Source organism: Pseudophryne corroboree, chromosome 7 (genome assembly GCF_028390025.1).
Source record: "Pseudophryne corroboree isolate aPseCor3 chromosome 7, aPseCor3.hap2, whole genome shotgun sequence".
NCBI lineage: Eukaryota > Metazoa > Chordata > Amphibia > Anura > Myobatrachidae > Pseudophryne > Pseudophryne corroboree.
The window spans coordinates 188,599,831-188,622,831 of record NC_086450.1 but is presented as its reverse complement, the minus strand read 5'-3'; the positions used below and the strand labels follow the sequence as shown (position 1 = coordinate 188,622,831).

At 43.9% G+C, this 23,001-nt stretch overlaps 1 protein-coding gene across 2 annotated transcripts in view; it reads right to left on the bottom strand.

Moving 5' to 3' along the window:
• Positions 1 to 23,001, bottom strand: part of CFAP65 (cilia and flagella associated protein 65) — a 377,223-nt gene that overhangs the window by 54,453 nt on the left and 299,769 nt on the right. For both annotated transcript variants that reach the window (XM_063933883.1, XM_063933882.1), the window contains exons 21-27: positions 14,482 to 14,548; positions 13,998 to 14,108; positions 12,374 to 12,565; positions 12,133 to 12,282; positions 7,065 to 7,208; positions 6,686 to 6,802; positions 6,478 to 6,603 (exon numbers count right to left, since the gene is read on the bottom strand). In XM_063933883.1, coding sequence (XP_063789953.1) covers positions 6,478 to 6,603; positions 6,686 to 6,802; positions 7,065 to 7,208; positions 12,133 to 12,282; positions 12,374 to 12,565; positions 13,998 to 14,108; positions 14,482 to 14,548 — 907 coding nt within the window. The remainder of the gene's footprint in view (positions 1 to 6,477; positions 6,604 to 6,685; positions 6,803 to 7,064; positions 7,209 to 12,132; positions 12,283 to 12,373; positions 12,566 to 13,997; positions 14,109 to 14,481; positions 14,549 to 23,001) is intronic.

Here is a 23,001-nt window from a genome sequence, read left to right as displayed (position 1 = left end):
GTTTTATTGCGGACACAGGGTTTTGTACACGTGTCTTGGACAAAGTACAGGACTGCGCACGCAGCGTAACAGACACGCACGGTCACGTGTTTACGCAAAGTGCGGGCGCTAAGTACAAATTACACAATAGTGTCGTTTAGTTCAAAGGTGGGACAAGTAGCCAGGCTACAATAGCACAAAACTACCTGGTTTCTAAAGCAGATTGGTATAAAACTTTTGTTTAAACTGTATTGCCTCTGGGGGTAAAGCTGCCAATCTGAATGAATTCAAATTTTCTGTACAGAAAAACAAAGTGTATTTGAGTGAGCGAACGTAGGAGTGAGTGGATTTGAACCGCGGAATTCGGGATCCCGTCGTGTGGTACACCAAGTAAGTGGAGGCTTGGTGGCGTAAGGCGGCTGACTCACGTTAGTATAGGATTTGGAATACGTAAGTCGTGAGGAGACTTACACAGGAGCATGGTAGGGAATTGTGAATTATGAACTGTGTGACCCATGTAGTTTTTTGATATGCTCCGGCTGAGGTTTCGCAGCTTGTGATTCGATTCCAGTGGTCGTACGGCGGATAGGTAACAAGTACCTATATGCTGTGCGATTGGACCGCGCGTTTGTGGGTGTGATATATAGCGCAACTTGATACCCCCTTTTACGAGCTTTTGCGTAAAATCGCGGTATCATTAGCGCTGTATACAGCATACGCAAGCGTGATTTGTGTATAAAAAGTGCATAGGGAGTTTTCGCTGGTCTCTCTCAGGAAAATCTACAACGACAAACTTTACTGGAAAGGGTAAGTTATTCCTAAAAACTTCCAGTAAATATAGGTCAATTAGGGGCCCTAGGTTGGGTACATCGCCTTCGCTATCGACAGTGTATGGTAGTACTGGCCAACGTGGGCGAGAGTGGGTGAAAGCGCTCGGAGAACTTTCACCGTCACCTTATATTGAGTATTTTGGTGTTTGTGGGAAAAGGCCCACAAATATGGGAGCCAGTTGCTCAACTAAGGGACGTTTAGCCAGGGTTCAGGCTGAAGAGCCGCGGCCCAAGGGGTCAGCGAGGTTAAAAAAAAAAAAAAAGGAAAAAGTATTATGTGTGGGAATTATGGTCCACACGCTGAAGACTTTTTGTCTGAATTGGTACGTATGACTGACAACGATAGGGTACCATTCCCTAAGGTGGGCAGTTTTGAACCAGAGGTACTGCAGAACTTAAGGATAAGGATATGTCTGATAAAATCCAGAAAACAAAGGGTCAGACATACAAATTGTTTAAACCTGTGGCAGCAAGAGGGGTTGGTGAGTTTGATCCTAAGGTATTGCAGGTGGTATGTTTAACCAAAGTCATATAAGACAAGAATGGAAATATAAGAACTGTTTGAACTTGAAGCAACAAAAAACAAGCAGAAAGAAAAAAAAAGAATGCAAGTACACCGCCATATGTAGATGTGGAAGCAGTTACGGCCAGCATACAAACTATAGAAAATAATAAAAATATGAAAAATATGACTGTAACCTATATATGTACTAATGAATGTTGAAGTTTTATTTAGGAGGAGAAGGTGACCTGATTGTTTTCAGCCATTTCTCATGCACCCAGAGGAGTATCCAACCAGTAAAAGAAGAGCAGTAGCCTGTGGGGGAAGTGGCTGAGACCAGTGGAACAGGTAAGTATGGTATCACTTGTGTACATATATAGTAAAAACTCCCCCCCCCAAAAAAAAATCAAGAAAGTAACGTCAGAAATGGAGAAAAATCTGTCCGCACATTAGTAAAGCGGACAGAGACAATGTAACCCCCGTGTATTTCTTTCAGTTACCATATAAGAAGTATTCATTCCTAGTAATGCCCCTAGTCAAGATGAGCTCGGAAATGTTCGTTAGACCATGTACAGACCCTTAATACGGGATGAGAAGGATTGAATGAATACTTCGCATGACCTAGAAGCTTGTTAAACTTTTTTTTTGTTTTTGTCTCTTGCAGTAATAGAAAACTCTCCATCTGGATAAGATCACTGGTAAACACTAATTCGGCAAATGGGAGGTGGCTGTCTCTGTGCAAATGGACGGGCTCAATAAGGCATTGAGTGTCAGGGTGCATACTTCTTTGCAAAATTGGAAAGGGGTCACAGTAGCTAATCTTAGATAGTGTGCTATTGAACATCACAAGAATAGTGCTAGGCGCAGAGAACAACAGGTGGAGAGGTTGAGGACGGTAAGTATACTGGCACATACAGGAAAGACCCATCAGTCCAAACCCCAGATCCCTAATGGTCTATAATATGTTACACTTGTAGGAAGGAAGGGCATTTTGCCAGAGATTGTAGGAATAGTAGGACACATAGTCAATATAGACCCCCTAGACAGAAAACACAAGCCACATTATTAAACACATAGACGGGACCAAGGGACATATAGTAAGGAATCATAAGCCATATAGAAAACACAGATTCGGCTAATGGGAAGAATAAAATTAATGCAACATTACCCTTTGACAAAACTTGCTGGGGTTAAGATGGGGCCTCTAAACTTTTGCTTCTTTTTCCTAGCAGAAATGGCCCCTGATTAACTTAATTTTGTTAGATATTATATACATATACTGTGCTCCCGCTCAGGAAGTACAAAGTATGTAAGACACCCACGAAGACTAATGTCGCATTCTACTGTTCTAGATGCATGTCCATCACAGGTAGAGGAAATTATCTCACAGATACCGGGTTCCCTATGAACTTAGGATGGACAGGACACTGGATTGATGGCTGGGATAGTCCCAATAGCGATACGACAAACACAGATTTTTTTTTTAAAGGGAGTAGACCAAGTAGAGAATCACTTCCCCGTAGTGCCCAATCCAGTTGTCAAATTTTTATAAAATCTTCACCTCTACAAACTCATCTGTCACCAACCTCTATTCTGTTTCTCTACAGTTTCCTCTTCATCTTTTGCGTTCACACAGGGTGGTACAATACATGGACCCAATTACAGTTCAAACTCCACATGCCTAGGTCCTTCAGAGTTCTGCCCAAACCCAGTATATCTCAACAGCACGATAACACCAGTATTACTGCAGTGTGCCTTGTCATGCACAAAGGGTGGAGAATGGGAATACTGGTGAAGGGAAATTTTGTATAGACACTGATATGCCTGTTGGTGAATGGCAAACCTGACATTTCCTTTTTCATTTTCTTCTTATTTCTCTCCTCTAGAGATGTTTTTTTTTTTTTTTTTTAGTTATGCTCATGGTACTCCACATTGCAAACACACGATAGTAAATTACAATGAAAAATTTGTGTTCTCTACAGAAAAAGGCAGTCTGGAGGACAAAGGGGTATGGCCAGAAGTCCTCAGGACTGTGGACAGGTGGACACGGTAAGCAAGTAGCCCCCAGAGCATACCTTCCAAGTCTAGCTGAGGTGGCACACGGTCTGACTCATCTAGGCAAAGAGGGTATATGCAGGCTGATGAGAGCCTACTGGTGTGCGCCAGGATTCTATTCTCATGCAGGTAAGAGAGCAATGACCTGTCTTGCTTGCTTGAGGAAGAATATTGGTAAAGCAATACCAACAGAGCCATCCCATATCTCTCCTGCAGACGGATCTTTTCAGGAAATACAAATCGACTTCATACAGTTAACACCCTTTAGGAATTATTGTTATGTATTGGTGTGCACTGATGTTTTCTCAAACTGGGTAGAGGCATTTCCTGCCGCCACGGATGCTGCTGTGTTTACCGCAAAGAAAAATTGCGCAGAAATTTGTGTGTAGATAATGGTACCCCTAGAAGTAGGAGCAAAGCTTGAAATTGTACTATTGTGATCATAGATACTGCCACTAGTATTATGTAGCATCGGAACCACTCCCAGATCTTCACTTAACGAATCACCCTCTTCGAAATTTGTTTTTGTTTTGGTATTTGTGTCTTTTTTTGGGGGGTTGTTTTTGGAAGACAACCTCATGTCATGATTGATCCGCACAATGATCAGAAATACACCAATGAGGTGACAGTACAGTACCTTATTGAGATGAGCCAGCATTTGAGAACTTAACAAAAGAACTTGAAACTGTTGATTCCTGGTATGCCAAATACTAACTGTCTTGATTGTGAACCAAGAGACTGTGTGATTGTTCTTATGCTCAGGTTGCCTAATAGACAGGTGGGAAGGACCATACCAAATTTTGTTGACAGCACTATCCCAGTGAAAGTAGCCGAGAGAGAGACTTGGGTCCACGATTCCCATTGCAGGAAAGTCGGTAGTCCGGAAGGAACTCGTAAATGGAGTGAGATCGCAAAAGTATCACCAGAGACACTGTTCCGTGAAGACTGAGAGGCTGCACTGTTGAACACTACCTGAGCGTACTAAAGGATTGCAGAAAGACCAGTCATTGTAATTGATTTGTTATGAACAAGAGTTGTTTTGTTCTATTTCTCTTTTCTCTCTTTCCCGCTGACAAACATTTTTTTTCCAGGATATTCTATTTTTGCGAGGTTTTTTTATGAGGAGTCGAGTGTGGGACTGGAACTGGTTCTGGAGGAAGGAGTGATTTCCTTATAGGATCCCAGGATTAGCCGATCAGTTTGTTAAAGTCAGAGAAAAATCAAAGGTCTAGTAGTTATGGAGTTCAGAGGTAATCAGGAACAATCAGACAATGGCTATTCACACATTGCAGATAAAGAGCTCATTAATATATGTGGAAGATAGGTTTATGAGTGGCTTTCCCCCGAACTCCAAAGGTTTATGTTATTTAGGAAGGACACTACTTATAACCCTTGTTCAATTATTAAACAGACCTAGCATACGTTCCAGAAATGGAAACAATGTTCAGAAAATGATAGGAATATGTAGATCATGAAAATTTTATGTCACTGTCACGATTTGTTGGTGTCTTCTTCATCTACCCAGCACAACCTCAATCGAATCCAAACATCAGTGTACAAAGACGTAGGTACATGTATGTGTGAAATGTTCGTCGCAAATCAGACATTATAGGCCAAAGCACTGTCCCAGCATACTCTATAGGTTGAATGTTGTCCCACACCCAACCAGTGGTCCCGTGACCGCCGACTGCATATAGAGGATGTCTCGTCCTCCTCCCTGTCTTCCTTAAATATAGTCAAGTGTCTGATTTGCGAAATGAATACATACTTGTGTCTAGGTCACCGATTATTGTATGAAATATTTTTTTTTCTTATGTTAATAATTGATGGCAGTTATTGTTTACTGCCAAAGGGTGGACTGTCGAAGTCAAAAATATTACACAAAAAGAACATACAAACTACACACATTATGAGTCGCTATACTTGCAAATACGCGCAGCGAGCACAGCAATATATGGTAACACACGCATTTACACGGACATGCCACAGAGATGGATTCGACACTTATTTCATGCAGTACATAATTATAATAATATCAAGCGCCAGACATCATGATGATTTAAAATTATATAAAGAAGTAATGTCATGTATGTGTATTATTTGAACGAAACCAGATACACCTGTCATATTTGGTATTAAAGCAAGCAGATTAATGTGTAGATTCATTTGATACTTGTTATTAAGTTGTAGGACATTGCAACAAATAGTTATGATTAAATGTATGAAAGCTAAAAATCACTCTTATTAGGACAATGGACAGGAAGCTCAGGCCAGCCCCTTTGGACGTCCCCAAGGCTGAACCTGTTCAGCACACAAATAGACTAGTGACTCATCATGAATGAGAAAGTCCCCTCCCCCAAAAACTAGATAACACATTGCAGAGACACACAGTTCTCAGTTGCTGTTTTGTCTCAGAGGATGATGGAGTTACTTCTACACCAGTTCCTGCATGATTTTACAGAGAGAGAGAGAGTGATATGGAGAGACGAATTTATATAACTTAAGGATAATGGTATTGTATGCTGGCCTGTAACTGTAACTGTATGTTTTAACTGCTTACTGTGTGAGTTGTAACCATGTAACTATAGGTATACTGTACATTGTAATATATTGAATCCATATCCTTTTAATAACAAATATATACATCAATGAGCTTTGGAACTCAGATAATGTGTGGGTGTATTGTTTTCTCTTATGGGATGCAGTGTTTTGCGATGTACAGCGCACATTCAGGGCAAATGGTAATAAGATGTACAGGCGGGTACAATATATATTAGAGCGGGCATTTTAAATATTTGTAAGGAAACAATTTGGCATTCACACCCCACAATTCCTGTGCCCCCAACATACTAGAAACCCCCCCAATATAACATAAGTACAATAATCACGTTATACATCAGCAACATTTTATGCTGCACTGTACAGTAAAAGTTTAAAGATTCAGAACATGCACACTTAAATTAATAAATAAATATTGGAGGGGGGGGGGGTTGGCCTGTGTTAGACAAACAAAATGCCTGGCGAGACCTACACAAATACAAGAGAACTTACAAACACCACATAATAATTAATACAATAATGCCCACATAATATGTTAAGAGGCAGACATACCACCCTTTGACCTCTCTTCTCTGAGACTGGTTCATTGATTGTAAACTCCACTGACTGGCGTTCTTCTTCTTCCTCCCAGTCTCGGAGGTCTTGCTCATACTCCGCCAGTGCTTTCTCCATGAATATCTGACAAGATGGGACACATTACAATTACATGCTAGAGGTACATGGCAAGTATTGTCAGCCATACAAAGATTCAAATACCAACCTCACACACCAGCTCCAAGGTATAAAAAGAGGCTTGTTCTCCAGATTGCAGGTTAACCACGAGACTGGTGCTCTCTCCTGGTCGCACTACACCTGATAAAGGGGAGACCTGAAGCGTCTGGAAATAAAGAGGACCCCCATAAATCACACATCTATTTACAGTTGATGATTGTTTCTTTGTTAAAAATGTTCAGAGAAGCAGTTTTATTTTCTTCTAAAGCCATCTAGAAACAGTCAATATAATTTCAATATACAATAGATAAAAAGAAGTAGCCTGTAGGCATTTGCTCCCCAATTGCTTTCAACATACAGTACAACTCACAGCTTGCACTGCCCTGCTGGCAACAGCGTACATTATGCGTGCTGGCAGTACTACTCACCTCGCTGGCACTGGGTGACCCTGCATACCAAGTAAAGAAAATGGCCTCGCTATTAGAGGTGTTGTTTAAGAACAGCAGACGGCTCGACTTGCAGAAGGTAGGAATATCACCAAACGTCAATTTCTGCTGGGTCAAGTGAGGAATCTGTAGGAGGAAACAATTACAAAGTTCTATACCATTACACCGTACACAGTAAGGAACATCTATCAAAGCCATTCTACAGGTAACTACTGTATATAAAAAAGGAAGTACAACCAATCAGATTATAAGTAATTTTTTAGCACAATTTTGAAAATTAAAGCAAGCATCTGATTGGTTGCTGTGAATGACACCACCAACTCCACACCATCATATGTGGAACTGTTTTCATATATTTCTACAAATGTTTTTCACAGTCTTCTAAATACTCCAAGCAGGGTAGCAGATGACTCTCCGGCAATATGGGACACATCTGTGTATCAAAGGAATATGAATTTAGAAGTGGCATTCCTATATATAAATTCTATTATTAATGGAAAATATAATTTAGTTAATGATTTTTAAAATCATTCTGTTTCCGATTTTAATTATTGACACAAACTGAAAGCTGAAGTACAGGTAGTTAACCTATCAAGGTGTGGCCACACCAAGTAATGTGTAACAAGGGTACAAAAACTGATAGGTAGCTTCAAGAAGAAATGTATCCTCATCAAAAGTGGTCTGAACATATATATATATATATATATATATATATATATATATATATGTCTTTATTAAGAGGTCAATGATTACCATGAAAGCATATTATCCTTTATGCTGACTAGGCTGAAGCCTAGGGTCCCAACAGGGACTAGGGTCCCATAAATTTTTGCGCCTTAGGGATCCAATGGTAAAACGCACTGTGCACAAGCACACTCATAGTCAGATGAGGTTTGTTTTGAGACAATGGTGGTCATTCCGAGTTGATCGCAGCCAGCAACTTTTTGCTGCTGCTGCGATCAATAGTCCACATCTATGGGGGAGTGTATTTTAGCTTAGCACGGCTGCGTTCGCTTGTGCAGCCCTGCTAAGCTAAAAAATTTTCAAGCAAAACTAGACTAGCCCTGGACATACTTACCCTGTGCGATGGATCCAGCGATGATGGGCCCGGCTTTGATGTCACGCCTGCGTTTTACTCACCACTCCCCGAAAAACGTCTCCAAATGGTCCGGATCCGCCCATCCACGCCTCCTTCCTGTCAATCTTCTTAGCGGTCGCCGCTGAACTGCTTCCGTCGGTAGCCGTGACGTAACCCGGCGACCCCTGTTGCCGGGCAACATCGCGCACTGCTCCCGCCGCGCATTCGCATTCCGCACCGAAAAACCGCTGCGTGCGAACGGGTCGGAAGGACCCCCCATGTTGGAGGGAGAGACAATGGACCAATAGTGTATTAGCACCATTTTAAAAGAGAAAAGAAAAGGAAAAATGATTGCTCTGTGAGAAAAGAGGTCAGCAGATTGTATTTCAACTGGGGTATGTGTGTCTGTGTGAAAACTGAAAGTGGAAATGATGGTATAAGCTGTGCTTCCCAAATGTCAGCTGTAGGGGTGAAAGATTGAAGTGCCAGAGGGGGACAGAAATACCTGAAAACCTAGGGGCCAAGTCATGGGTTAATACGACCCCACATGAAAGCCAACATTTTAGGCCTAACATAGTAAAGATATCTGGATTGTATTTCAGAGGAAAATTTGTGACCCACAAGTAATGAACTTGACCACTGATCCCACTAATCAAAAAATAAAGATATTTAAAATTTATTAAAAGAAACAAAGTATTTTCTGATTAGGCCTGTCCTAAATTGTTTGCCTAAAATACATAGAAATGCATGCCAGAATAAGGCTGTAAGGCCCATATTAGCTCAGTTCCTACCTAATCTGAGAGGGTTATTTTACTACACAATTGGGAGTACAGGACAGCAGGCTAGTATGATCTGAGGTTTCAGCACTGCAATGCAGCCATGCTAACCACAGTGTCTTCTAGTACAGCACAGTATCCCAAACTTCGTCATTACAATCTATGCTTGAGCACAGGATACTTAATTAGTACCTCAGTCAATTTGATTTAACCATATGGACTCAAGCATGGATATCATTAAAACCTGGACTATAATGGCGGAGTTTGGGGAACTCTGTAGTTCAGTGATGAGCTATATGTAATAAATGCACTTGGTTTGATAGTGACACAAGAGAACTATGCTTGAATTGTCAATCTCCTCCTATCTTTTTTTTAAATTGTGTATTCTTTATTGTAAGTTTTTTAGAACACCCCAAAAAAATAAAATTAAAATAGAATAAGACAAACAATAATGGCAGATACAGTAAAGCATGCAATATGCAGACAGGAGTACTAGCAGACAATGTATACCAAATAAAATTACAGTACATGTACAACAAAAACAGGATATACAAAGCACTCAACAGTATAACAATAAGAGCACACAGGCGCCATGTGAGCTCACATATCAAGGATAAAGTGAGAATAACCTATAGCTGAGGCATATAAAGGTACAGATATAACGACATTGCAGACCATGAGTAGAATAGGCATAGAGTGAAGGAATATTGAAAAAAAAAAAAAAGTCCTGAGACATCTAAATAGAACAAAAAAAAAAAACAACTAGTCTCTAACTAAATCAAAACAACCCCCCCCCCCCAAAAAAAAAAAAACAACAAACCACCTCAGAACCCCCCACCCTGTATAACCTAACCCAGGTATACCTGGATCCCCACAACCCCCCCTCCTAATATACATAACTTGTCTACGACCTAAAACCCCCCACCCTCCATTCCCAAAACGAGGATAAATAAAATAGATATGACTGGGGCAATTGAAGATAAAATACCAAAGGGTCAAAATCTAAATTTAGTAGACCTCCCACATAGAAACATACATATATGAACATAAGGAAGTAAGATAAACAACCATAACATATGAAGGATGATGTTTGCTATACCCGATAGATATTCCAATGCGTATGTGGATATATAAGCTCTTAGATGAAAAATTTTCAAATTAAGAATAGTTTGGACCTATGTAATAACAAAGTTATACCAATAATAAGACATACAAAGCATGGGAATGGACAATATTTTAGAGAGAATCACTGAGAAAATGAAATATAGCAAGGGTCCTGGCAACAGTGAATCAGTACACAGACTTGAAAAGAAACAAAATCAGTCTTGGGGATGGGCCCATTCCAGAACCATATAGCCCAAAAAATCACAAGCAGTAACCAGCAAACAAATGGAGTTATCAGCCATCTTGCATAGCATTATCCAAGTAGAGAAGAGTAAAGGTCTCAGATCTACAAAAATTATAGAATGGAAATCCATCCCCCTCCCTAGCACCTCAACGGACTGCAATGTGATACAGTACAATTCTCCAGTGTCAAAAAAGTCACACTTTGAGGCCTTGAATGAGATTGAAGTGTGGGTCCACACAGTCACCAATGATGAGAAGGAGGCTGCCGCCGACATCCCATGCGTCATTATCAACCGTGAATAACGGCGAATATGCATGGGATTAATCTGCAACTCCCCCAATTTATTTATAATGCATTGTGCAGAGGAACCCACAGCATTAAACATCAGCTACAGCGGAGCAGCAGGCATTTCATATACAGGCTCACCCAAGGGTTCCGATGGCAGCAACACAGATGGACCTTTCAGGAGAAACAGTCACCGCAACAGTCTCTCCTACAAACATATACCCCTTTTCCACTGTAGCACGGCTCGCAGCCGTGTCGCCTGACACGGCTGCGACCCGTGCTACAGCCCCCTCTCACACAGTGCTCACCAACCCGGCATATTGACGGGTTGCCGGGTTGGTGACACTGCTAGTGACACGGCAGGGGCGGCGCTGGGAGATCACATGATCTCCCAGCGCCGTCCTCCCATAAACTGTGAACAGGAGCCGTGTCGCCTTGACACGGCTCCCGTTCACACTACACAGCTTACCGGGTTGAACACGTGTTCAACACGGCAAGCTACCCGGGTAGGATTCCCGGATCACTTGATCCGGGAATCTGCAGGGGGACCCTTTTCCACTAGGGAAAAACACGGGTAAATGCGCGCCCCCACGTATTTACCCGTGTTTTAAAAGCTAGTGGAAAAGGGGTATAGCCTGCAGGATAGATGAGATTAGACATTCAGATGTACTAACAGAGTTAGACATGGCTGTAGGGGGTGCCTCACTGATGCCATTAGTATGTAAAGAAGCACTGAATAGCAGATAGAAATAATAGAAAGGTCCAGTCTCAAACAGGCAATATCAGAGGTATAAAACGCAGAAGAAATGGCAGTTCCGTGTGTTGATAATAAAAGAGACCTCAGTGCTCAGCAGAGAACAATAGTGAAAAAAGGTGTGCACTCACTTGAGAAGCATAGGAGAGAGGTTAAGTACCCAGATCTGTGGTTTCCCAGGGACCCGGTCCAAAGATGGTGTCTACGCAGCGGGAGAGCACTCTCTCAATAAGCTGCTCCCAGGGTCGTCTAAAATGCAAGGATTCAGTCCCCAATATATGGCGACAGAAGCGGCACAGAGTTAGAAGCACCACTCAGAAGCCGCTCCGTATTCAACTCTGTGACTTAACATATAGACAGTCGGGTAGGAGAGGTGGCGGGTCCGCAGCAGGTAGATTTGGCAACAGTAAGAATGCGGCCATTCAGCGTCAGCAGTCCCCGAATCAGCTGCCCGCCAGCCGGAGCGGTCAGAGGAGAGGAGAGCCATAGCCGGAAGTGAACCAGTGCACAGCACAATGTCAGGCAGTGAGGCCGGCCGTGACACCCAGTATGTAGGCCGCACTATGCAGCTCCGCAATGTCAGGGCTTTTCTGCAGCTAGAGACACAGCACAAACGCCAAAAGATGCAGCACACTGGAACACCTCTGTGGAGCAATTTCCAACGAGAATGCGGCAGGAAGCAGATTTATCAGCAGGATGTTGGTGAGTAGCTGCAGTTTGCGGCTGCTACTCCATGGCGAGCAAAGCAACGCCCCCCGTCAATCTCCTCCTATCGGTTAATGAGAACAATGTACATAAAACATCCTCACCTGTCCAGCGGCTGTGAGCCTTGAAACCTCTGCCAATGGGAAAACATCATCAAAAACAGCCGTATCACCCAGTACACTACGCTCATAGCCAACCCCTTCAAAGGTGATGAGAGCAGATTCTCCTCCTAAGATCTGTACAGGGACGGTCACCTACATGTGAGAGTAAAGTGATCAGTAGCAAGATATGAGCAGCCTCTAGTGGACAGAATAATAAGAAAGCTGTAAGTGTAGGAGTCGTTACTGAATAGGTTTTCGCTTCCAGCGGTGAGAAGATCCATTCCACAAAGGCTGTTGACCCTGGTAATATTTCCCCTCTGGGGTTCAGACACTGAAATATGGGGTGGTGATAGTTCTGTTCCTGGATCACTCTCAGCGGCTCCAAATTAATCTCATAGATTACAGCTACAGCACCCCCGTTAAACAGTTCATAGATCTAGAAAAAGAAAAGGCAACATGATCATTACAATAGACTAAAAAGGGTCTAGAAGATTTATAACAATGGGAACTAGTGAAAAATTAACATAGGTTATAGCTAGTTAATAGTTATGGATAAAAGGGGATCTAAGTGGCTTATAAAGGGAAAGCCTGGAAAAGCATTACCACTAGATCTTGTTAAGGAAGAATTCAACTCAAACTAATAATTTAGGTTTGGACAGAGTTCATACTTTGAAGTTATACTACTTCCATCTAGTGGGGCATTGCCACAATCAGACATCACCATTATCTGTCATTTCCATGATCCAATAGTCCAGCACTGCACACAACAACACACCACACAACTATCCGTTTGCCTGAGTCAGACAAATCATGGCCTTGTTGAAGCCCCTTCTTTGTGATATTCTCATTCATGTAAGGAGAAGGACATGGATGAATAGGGAGTGAACATCAACACATGCTCAGCCTATTTAAAAAAGACCAACCATAGCAGGGGAAAGGAGTGCAGCACTGGACCGTTAGACGGGTTACGGTCGTTAGGTCGACACAACTTAGGTCGACACTCATTAGGTCGACCACTGAAGGTCAACAATGCCATTAGGTCGACATGTACTAGGTGGACAGGTCAAAGTGTCGACATGAGTTTTTCCCTTTTTTCATTTTTTTTTATTTTGTCATACTTAAATATTCACGTGGACTACGATTGGAACGGTAATCTGTGCCGAGCGAAGCGAGGCACCTTGCCCGAAGCATGGCGAGCGAAGCGAGCCATGCGAGGGGTCAAGGTGCACTAATTTGGGTTCCCCGTCACTTTACGGAGGAAACGACACCAAAAAGAGTCAAAAACCTCATGTCGACGTTTTGACCTATCAACATTGTACATGTCGACCTAACACCCATGTCGACCTAATGGCAATGTCGACATTCAGTGGTCGACCTAATGAGTGTCGACATAAGTTGGGTCGACCCAACGACCCATACCCCGTTAGACAGGGGTAAGTGCTGGATTGTGGAAATGCTATTCGACAATTATCTTAACTCTATGAACGTCGCCCACATTTTCTGCTTTCAGTGGAAAAGCAAGAGCATTAAAAATAGTGCAATGGGGTTTGATAATGTCAAGATCGGGGTTTGATAATGTCAAGATCCCATGTGACTCTGTTACCATGGTCAGCAGATGACCATACATTCACAGTCACTAATCAGCTGAATGGATGTAATTGCCGATAATTTGCAGGGACTGAATTCCTGCCAAACAGAAATTGGCATATTCTTTGGTGAATTAAATGAGAAAAAACATTCAATTTAGATGATTACTAAAGGGTGGGATTAGTATAAAACGAGTCAAACATTGCCCAGATTGGGAAATCATGGAATCACACAAGTTCTAGGTAATAAGTGGTGAGAGGACAAGATGAGAAACAATGTACCTGTTTTGAAGGACTGGAGCTGCCAATAGCCACAGGGGTAAAGCGATGTTTTGTGGAGGTAAAATGTACATAGCGTTGCTCCTTCTCTACTGTGACTCCAATGAAATTCAGCTGAAGCAGCAAATATTCACATGTGAGTATTTCATGTTTCCAGTCAATTATTTACAATTGTAACTTGGTATTCTTTAGATTACAAAACCTCACTATAAACGGACATACTGTACACCTTCGCTGTGTGACAGGAATGGTAAGTTTACAGCCCCTTAGATACATATATCAGTAGCGGCACTTGGGACCACTTTGCAGTAAGTTCTCTCAGCAAGCAGAGAGGAAACTGATAATTCTTTCAATTATGGCCACTGCTCCTTCAAAATTCATGTATCCTCCAAACACTGGAGAAACATCTTTTCAAACCATAGTGCTGGAAAACACGGACAATCATAGGACATAATAATCTAAAAATAATTATCCTTGTCATGCGTACCAAAATCTCCCGGCCGTGTGATACTTTTAGGAGGACAGGCAGGCGATCGGTTCCAACAAAATCATGTCTATGCACAGTCATAAAAAAGACACAAGAGACATAAATCGTTAGGTACTGATCCAAGACTGAGATAAGACAGTCAGTGATGTCTGAAGCATTGTGCCCTATGCAAAGTTCATGAATGACCAATTTAACATTACATATTATAATAAATACAGCTTAGTCTTTACAATGGGTATCGGTATAGTAATTAAAGCCAATCCCCATAAACAGGGATGCCTTACACATATACCTTCTCTACTTTTATCACAAATACAGCTCAGTCTCCTGAATAGTGTTACCCTGGGTTTCACCCCCTACACGTATATGGTTTATAAAGCTCTGTCTCCTGATCAGTGTTAGCCTACATTTGTGCCTCTATACACGTATGTCATGATTCTGGATCAGATATAATGGATATACACTATAATCTGGGATTTGCAATAGAAACAGTAGGGGCGCAGAGTCTAATGTACAGATTTAGGACCTTATTCAGAGATAAGCGCAGAACACTGCATACACAGCCTGATCTGCATTCATCTCCTCACATGCTGGGGGCTGCCCAGCACACAGCAAGGCCGCCCAGCATGTGAGGCCACCTCCCAATATTTCCGCAATCAGATTGTGGACGCATCAGAACTAAGGTTGACCCCTGGCAGCTCAGCCTGGCTGAGCTGTCATGTGGTCTGCCGCCATTATTTTTCATCGGAGCAGCTACAGCTCCAAAAACAGTATTGCATCGGAAATGTGACTACAATGTGTGGGGTCGCACAGCCACGATACGGCAGCTGCACATGCGCAGTTTGCCACCATCGGCAAACTGTGCTGTGGCCCACATCAGCGCCCGGGTCTGAATAACCCCCTTAGTCACTCCAGAAAACAGGTTTCCACTGCTCCAGAGTGGCAATCCAACCATCACAGCACTGATAGAAATGGGATTGAGTAAAAACCGGAATAGTCTGGACCCCAGAGCGCCAGACTGGAGCGCCTCACTCACAATATATATATGGGTGGTCTTCAGTATGCCGAATGTCGGGATCCCGGCGCACAGTATACCGGCGCCGGAATCCCGACACCCGGCATACCGACAGGTATTCTCCCTCGAGGGGGTCCACGACCCCCCTGGAGGGAGAATAAATAGCGTGGCGAGTGCAGCGAGCCCGCAAGGGGCTCATTTGCGCTCACCACGCTGTCGGTATGCCGGCGGTCGGATTCCCAGCGCCGGTATGCTGGTCGCCGGGAGCCCGGCCGCCGGCATTCCATACTACACCCATATATATATATATATATATATATATATATATATATATATATATATATATATAGGATTTTAATTACCTACCGGTAAATCTGTTTGCAGCAATAAACTTTGCAGCAAATTCTGATATTGTTTGACTTGTTACACGACCCCCTTTTCATTGAAAAAAAACTGACTTAGATTCAAGATGGCCGATTTCAAGATGGCGCCCATGTTCGGTACATACCCTAAAAGATAGCCCACCTCACCGAAACCTTACTGGAGTATTCAGTTTTCCCATTTTCTGCACGGTTTTTGATACAAAAAGGTGTACTGCGACTTTTACGTCCTAGAGGATACTAGGTATCCATTTAGTACCATGGGGTATAGACGGGTCCACTAGGAGCCATGGGCACTTAAGAATTTGATAGTGTGTGCTGGCTCCTCCCTCTATGCCCCTCCTACCAAATTCAGTCTAGGAGACAGACATACTTTGAGAGAAGGATATAAAAGGATAGTGGCGAGATTCTGAACCAGCACATATGAAACGAGGAAAGCCATGCTAACCAAACATGAAACCAGGAACAGCAACAGCTGAACCAAACAACAATACTTAACCATGTAACAGTGCAGGAAATAAAAAGCACCGGGCGGGCACCCAGTATCCTCTACGGACTACGAGAAAAGGATTTACCGGTAGGTAATTAAAATCCTATTTTCTCTTACGTCCTAGAGGTTACATGGGGATTCATTTAGTACCATGGGGAAGTACCAAAGCTCCTAAACCGGGTGGGAGAGTGCTGGGGTTCCTGCAGAACTGACTGACCAAACTGAAGGTCCTCAGAGGCCAAAGTATCGAACTTGTAAAACTTAGCAAACGTGTTCGAACCTGACCAAGTAGCTGCTCGGCAGAGCTGTAAAGCCGAGACACCCCAGGCAGCCGCCCAGGAAGAACCCACCGACCTAGTAGAGTGGGCCTGTACAGATTTAGGAACCGGTAATTCTGGATAAGCATGCTGGATTGTGAACCTGATCCAGCGCACAATGGACTGTTTTAAAGCAGGACTCCCAATCTTATTGGGTTCACAAAGAACAAACAGTGAGTCTGATCTTCTGTTACGAGCTATTCGCTTTACATACACCTTCAAAGCCCTCACAACATCCAAAGACTTTGAAGTAGCAGAGGTGTCGGTAACAACTGGAACCACAATAGGTTGGTTGATATGAAACGCAGACACCACCTTAGGAAGAAATTGCTGGCGAGTTCTGAGTTCAGCTCTGCCCTCATGGAAAATTAAATAGGGGCTCTTCTGAGACAACGCCCCCAGCTCCGACAAATGTCTTGCTGAAGCCAAGGCCAACAGTGTGACGGTCTTCCACGTAAGATATTTTACATCAACCTCCTGTAGTGGTTCAAACCAGTACGACTGGAGGAACTGCAGCACCAAATTGAGATCCTAAGGTGCCGTGGGAGGCACAATGGGAGGTTGGATGTGCAGAACACCTTTCAAGAAAGTCTGGACCTCAGGGAGAGAAGCCAATTGTTTCTGAAAGAAAATGGACAAGGCCAAAATCTGGACTTTTATGGCGCCCAGACGTAGGCCCACATCCACATCTGACTGCATAAAAAGCAGTAAACGTCCCAGATGAAATTCCCCCACAGAAAAATTTCTGCTCTCACACCAAGAGACATATTTCTTCCAAATACGGTGGTAATGTTTAGACGTTGCCCCTTTTCTGGCCTGGATCATAATCGGGATGACCTTGTCCGGAATCCCTCTCCTGGCTAGAATCATCCGTTCAACTTCCATGCCGTTAAACGTAGCCACTGTAAGTCTTGATAGACGAACGGGCCCTGTTGTAGAAGATCCTCTCGAAGACGTAGAGGCCACGGATCGTCGATCAGCATCCCTAGAAGATCCGCGTACCAGGCCTTTCTTGGCTAGTCCAGATCAATGAGTATTGCTTGAAATTTTTCCTTTTTTATTCTTTTGAGAATCCTTGGGGTCAGAGGAAGTGGAGGAAACACGTACACCATCTGATAAACCCATGGAGTCGTCAGAGCGTCTACTGCCACTGCCTGTGGGTCTCTCGACCTAGAACAAAACCGCTTGAGCTTCTTGTTGAGATGAGAGGCCATAATGTCAATTTGTGGATATCCCCACCGACATGTCAAGCACTTGTACACCCATGGCTGAAGGCCCCACTCCCCCGGGTGCAGGGCATGTCTGCTAAGGAAGTCTGCTTCCCAGTTGTCTACTCCCGGAATGAAGACTGCTGACAATGCCACAGCATGTTTTTCTGCTCAGAGGAGGATTCTTTTCACCTCTGACATTGTTGCTCTGCTTTTCGTTCCGACCGGTCGGTCTATGTACGTTACCGCCGTCACATTGTCCCACTGGACTTGAATGGCCTGATCTTGAAGAAGATATGAGGCCTGCAGAAGGGCGTTGTATATGGCCCTGAGTTCCAGAATGTTGATTGGAAGGACTACTTTCTGACTTGACCATCTTCCCTGAAACTGCACCCCCTGGGTGACTCCTCCCCAACTTCTGAGGCTTGCGTCTGTGGTTAGCAGAATCTAATTCCGAATCCCGAACCATCGACCGTCGAGTAGGTGAGAAGTCTGAAGCCACCACAGAAGAGAAATCCTGGTTCTTGGCGACAGACGGATCCTCTGGTGCATGTGAAGATGCGATCCGGACCATTTGTCCAACAGATCGAGCTGGAAGGGTCTTGCGTGAAACTTTCCATACTGAAGTGACTCGTAAGAGGCCACCATTTTCCCCAGAAGAATGCATAGATGTACTGATATCTGGGTTGACTTCAGGACATCCCGAACCATCGACTGGATTATCAATGCCTTTTCCAACGGAAGGAACACCTTCTGCGACTTTGTGTCCAGTATCATCCCCAGGAATGGGAGCATCTGTGTTTGCTCTAGGTGAGATTTTGGAAAGGTTCAGAATCCACCCGTGATCCCGGAGTAGTCAGGTTGAGAGGGCAATGCTGTCCAACAACCTCTCCCTGGATGGCGCCTTTATCAGAAAATCGTCCAGGTACGGAATTATGTTCACTCCCTGCTTGCGGAGGAGAAACATCATCTCTGCCATCACCTTGGTGAACACTCTTGGTGCCGTGGAGGGACCAAATGTCAGGGCCTGGAACTGGTAGTGACAGTCCTGCAGTGCAAACCGTAGATAAGCCTGATGAGGCGGCCAGATCGGAATCTGAAGGTACGCATCCTTGATATCCTGAGACACTAGGACCTCTCCCTTCTCCAGATTTGAGATCACCGCTCTCAGAGACTCCATCTTGAATTTGAACACACGTAAGTACGGGTTCAGCGACTTGAGGTTCAGAATCGGTCTTACCGAACTGTCCGGTTTTGGTACTACAAACAAGTTGCAGTAGTACCCCTTGTTTTGCAGATGAGGTGGAACTGGAACAATGACCTGAGTCTGTACCAGTTTTTGAGTGGCGTCCTGTAAAGTTATACTTGCCTCTTGTGAAACTGGTAAGCCTGATTTGAAGAATCTGTGAGATGGGAGCTCCTGGAACTGCAGTCTGTAGCCCTTGGATATAAGATCTATGACTCAGGGATCCTGGCATGATGTTGTCCAGATGTGACTGAAATTTTTTAGTAAGGCTCCCACCTGCCAGTCTTCCAGGCATCGCGGTCCACCGTCATGCTGAAGGTTTTGAGGAGGCAGACCTGGAGCTCTGTTCCTGAGAACCGGCAGTTGCTGGCTTGCGTGGTTTACCTCTAGCACCTCTGTTGGCTGTAGAAGATCCTCTGACTTTGCCCTTAAACTTTGCCGTCAGAAAGGACTATAGAGTAGGCCCTGAGTAGGTCTTCCTGGTTGGGGGAGCTGCAGAAGGAAGATACTGTATGTGGACTTACCCGCAGTAGCCTTGGAGATCCATTTGTCTAGTTTGTCTCCAAATAAGGCCTCTTCTGCGAAGGGTAGGCCTTCCACGCCATTCCTGGAATCCGCATCTGCAGTCCACTGGCGTAACCATAAGCCCCTGCATGCTGACACTGCAATAGCAGTGGTACATGCATTAAGCAAACCTACCTCCTTTATGGCTTCGACCATAAAGTTCGCAGAGTCCTGTATATGTTGTAGGAGTAAGATAAGGAATCAAACCCCTCAATTAGGTTACCTGACCATTTAGCAAAGGCTTTAGTAATCCACGCACATACTATATTGGGTCTCTGGGCCACACTAGCAGCTGTGTACAAAGATTTGAGTGTAGTCTCAATTTTACGATCAGACGTGTCTTTCAGGGAGGCTGCACCAGGGACAGGTAATACATTTTTTCGTGACAACCTGGACACTGATGCATCCACTATCAGTGGACTTTCCCATTTTTTCCTATCCTCAGGAGGAAAAGGAAAGGATTAACCCATGGTTCTTCAAATAGGATATTCTATTCCTTTGATACAGGAAAAGTAACTGAGGACTTATGTTTTACATTAAAATAAGATTCCTCACACTCCTCTGCCATCTTATTAGGAATTTGCAGCACATCTCTGATAGCTTCTATAAGAGCCACTATTCCCTGTGACAGAGCAGCATCCACCCCCCCCCCCTCTGAATCCACCTCCCCCCTTCTCCATGTCTGACCCGTCAGAGTCAGATTGCAGGATATGGGCCAGAGTACGTTTTTGCGGACAAATGGCAAGGGACTGAGACGCTTGTTTGGGGACTGAGTCTCTATTCATAATCTCATCCACAGACTGTCTTAAGTATTGCGTCTTTTTCTCATGGCGGTACAATTTATTAGATATATTGGAAATCATTCCTTTAATGGAATCCTGCCACACTGGTTCAGCCCCACTAGCCTGAGAAGGTGCACTACACTGAGTACATAGTAGTGAGCTCCTTGGGGAAAAGGAACAATCTGTCGTACATGAAACACACTCTTTGCCTGACATATTCCAAATGTGACAGCACATACACACAGGAAAGTTTAAAAACACAATTAACCCACAAAGAGCCCTTTCAGGGAGACACAGAGATAATGGAGCCAGCACACCGCGCCCTTAACGCTAATGCCAAACTTAGCCGGAATGCAGACTAAGTACACAGATTGGGGACTTAGTACACTAATAATCGCTTTACCCCTGTTATGATCCCCTGGTACCGCTGAGGTAATCTGGAGTCACTCCAGAGGAGCTGCGCGTCCCTGTCAGTCAGCGTCTGTGTCCACTGCAGAGGGAAAATGGCGCTGGTGAGCTGCTGGATCCGCTCATAGTGAAGCCCCGCTCCTTCAATGACGCACAGTCTTACTGCTTTTTTTTATACTGGCTGAGGTAAATTTGTGCTTAAAATGGAGACAGATTCGTTTTAAGGCTTTGATTGCCAGTCTGGGTACTGTGTACAGTGTACTGAGACACAGTTGTGTACTGAGTCTGGAGACGCAATCCGCCCCGGTTAGAAGCCGTGCGTCTCTATACCCTCATGCCGCCATAATGGCCGGTGACCCGCTAACCGGGATACCGGCTTAGTACTCACCACCCTCCATTCTTCTGGCTCTGTTAGGGGTGGCAGCGCGCTACGGGAATGTACGCTCGCCGTGGTGGGGCTTGCAAATAATTCCCTCAGGAGCTAGCGTCCTGTCAGCGGGGAACGGGACCATTAACCCTTCAAGAGGTTGGGCCGTTCCTCCCCCTAAGTCTCGCGAAGCAGGCAGGCTGGTGCCATCCAGACCTGCCTGAAAATAACAAACAGAAAAATAAATGCAGAAAACTCTTCAGGAGCTACCATAACGGTGACCGGCTCCTCCGGGCACATTTTCTAAACTGAGTCTGGTAGGAGGGGCATAGAGGGAGGAGGCAGCACACACTATCATATTCTTAAAGTACCCATGGCTCCTAGTGGACCCATCTATACCCCATGGTACTAAATTTTCTAAACTGAGTCTGGTAGGAGAGGCATAGAGGGAGGAGCCAGCACACACTATCATATTCTTAAAGTACCCATGGCTCCTAGTGGACCATGGTACCCAGTAGCCTCTAGGACGTAAAAGTCTTAGTACACCCTTTTTTTTATCAAAAACTGTGCAGGGAATAGGAAAACTGAATACTCCAGTAAGATATGGGTGAGGTGGGCTATCTTTTAGGCTATGTAACAAACATGGGCACCATCTTGAAATCAGTCATCTTGAATCTAAGTCAGTTTTTTTAAATGAAAAGGGGGTCGTGTAACATGTCAAACAACATCAGAATTTGCTGCAAAGTATATTGCTGCAAGCAGATTTGAAACAGCAGTTACGGTTCACAAGTTACAACACTTTTTTTCTTGCAGGTAACTGAAGATGGCTTTGACAAAAGAGGCAAAAATTGAGGTAATTTTGATGTCTGGAGAACGAAGATTCTGGCACTCAGAAATACCTCCAATTTGAACAATCGGCATTCAGAAAGACCTCTAATGTGGTGTGGGATATGGGGTACCCATGTAATTGTACCCATTTTCATTAACCAGAACCTAAATGCACAACGCTACCTCAAAATGCTGCAATAAGTGGTTTTCCCCTCACTTCTGAATGAAGATGGCAGCTTCACCCAAAAATTTCCTGGTCATTGGATTGTCCAACGTTGTTCTGTGAAATGGCCACCCAGATCACCTGACCTCACACCACTTGACTTTTATCTGTGGGGTCATTTAAAGCAACTCGTGTATGCGGAGAAAATAATAAACAGACATCATCTCCAGCAACGCATTGAAGAAACGTGTGCCAGCATTTCTTCGGAAATCCTTCTGCGAGGGCATGAGGTTTGGATCCAACGCCTTCAAATTTGTGTTGACCAAGTGGGACAACATGTTGAACACATTAAATGACTGTCCTTTATGGAGAACAGTCCAGACTGTAATTCCAACAATAAAAAAGTGTTGTAACTTTTGGACCATAACTGCTATTTCAAATCTGTTTCCAGCAATAAACTTTTCAGCAAATTCTGATGTTGTTTGACATGTTACACGACCCCCTTTCCATTTGAAAAAACTGACTTAGATTCAAGATGGCCGATTTCAAGATGGCGCCCATGTTCAGTACATACCCTAAAAGATAGCCCACCTCACTCATACCTTACTGGAGTATTCAGTTTTCCCATTTCCTGCACAGTTTTTGAAACAAAAGGGTGTACTGCGACCTTTGAATGTCCTATATAAAATAAACCAGATCTGTCACTCTGTGACTGTATGCATAATGCTGGGCGTGGCTAGGCTGCGGCCCGC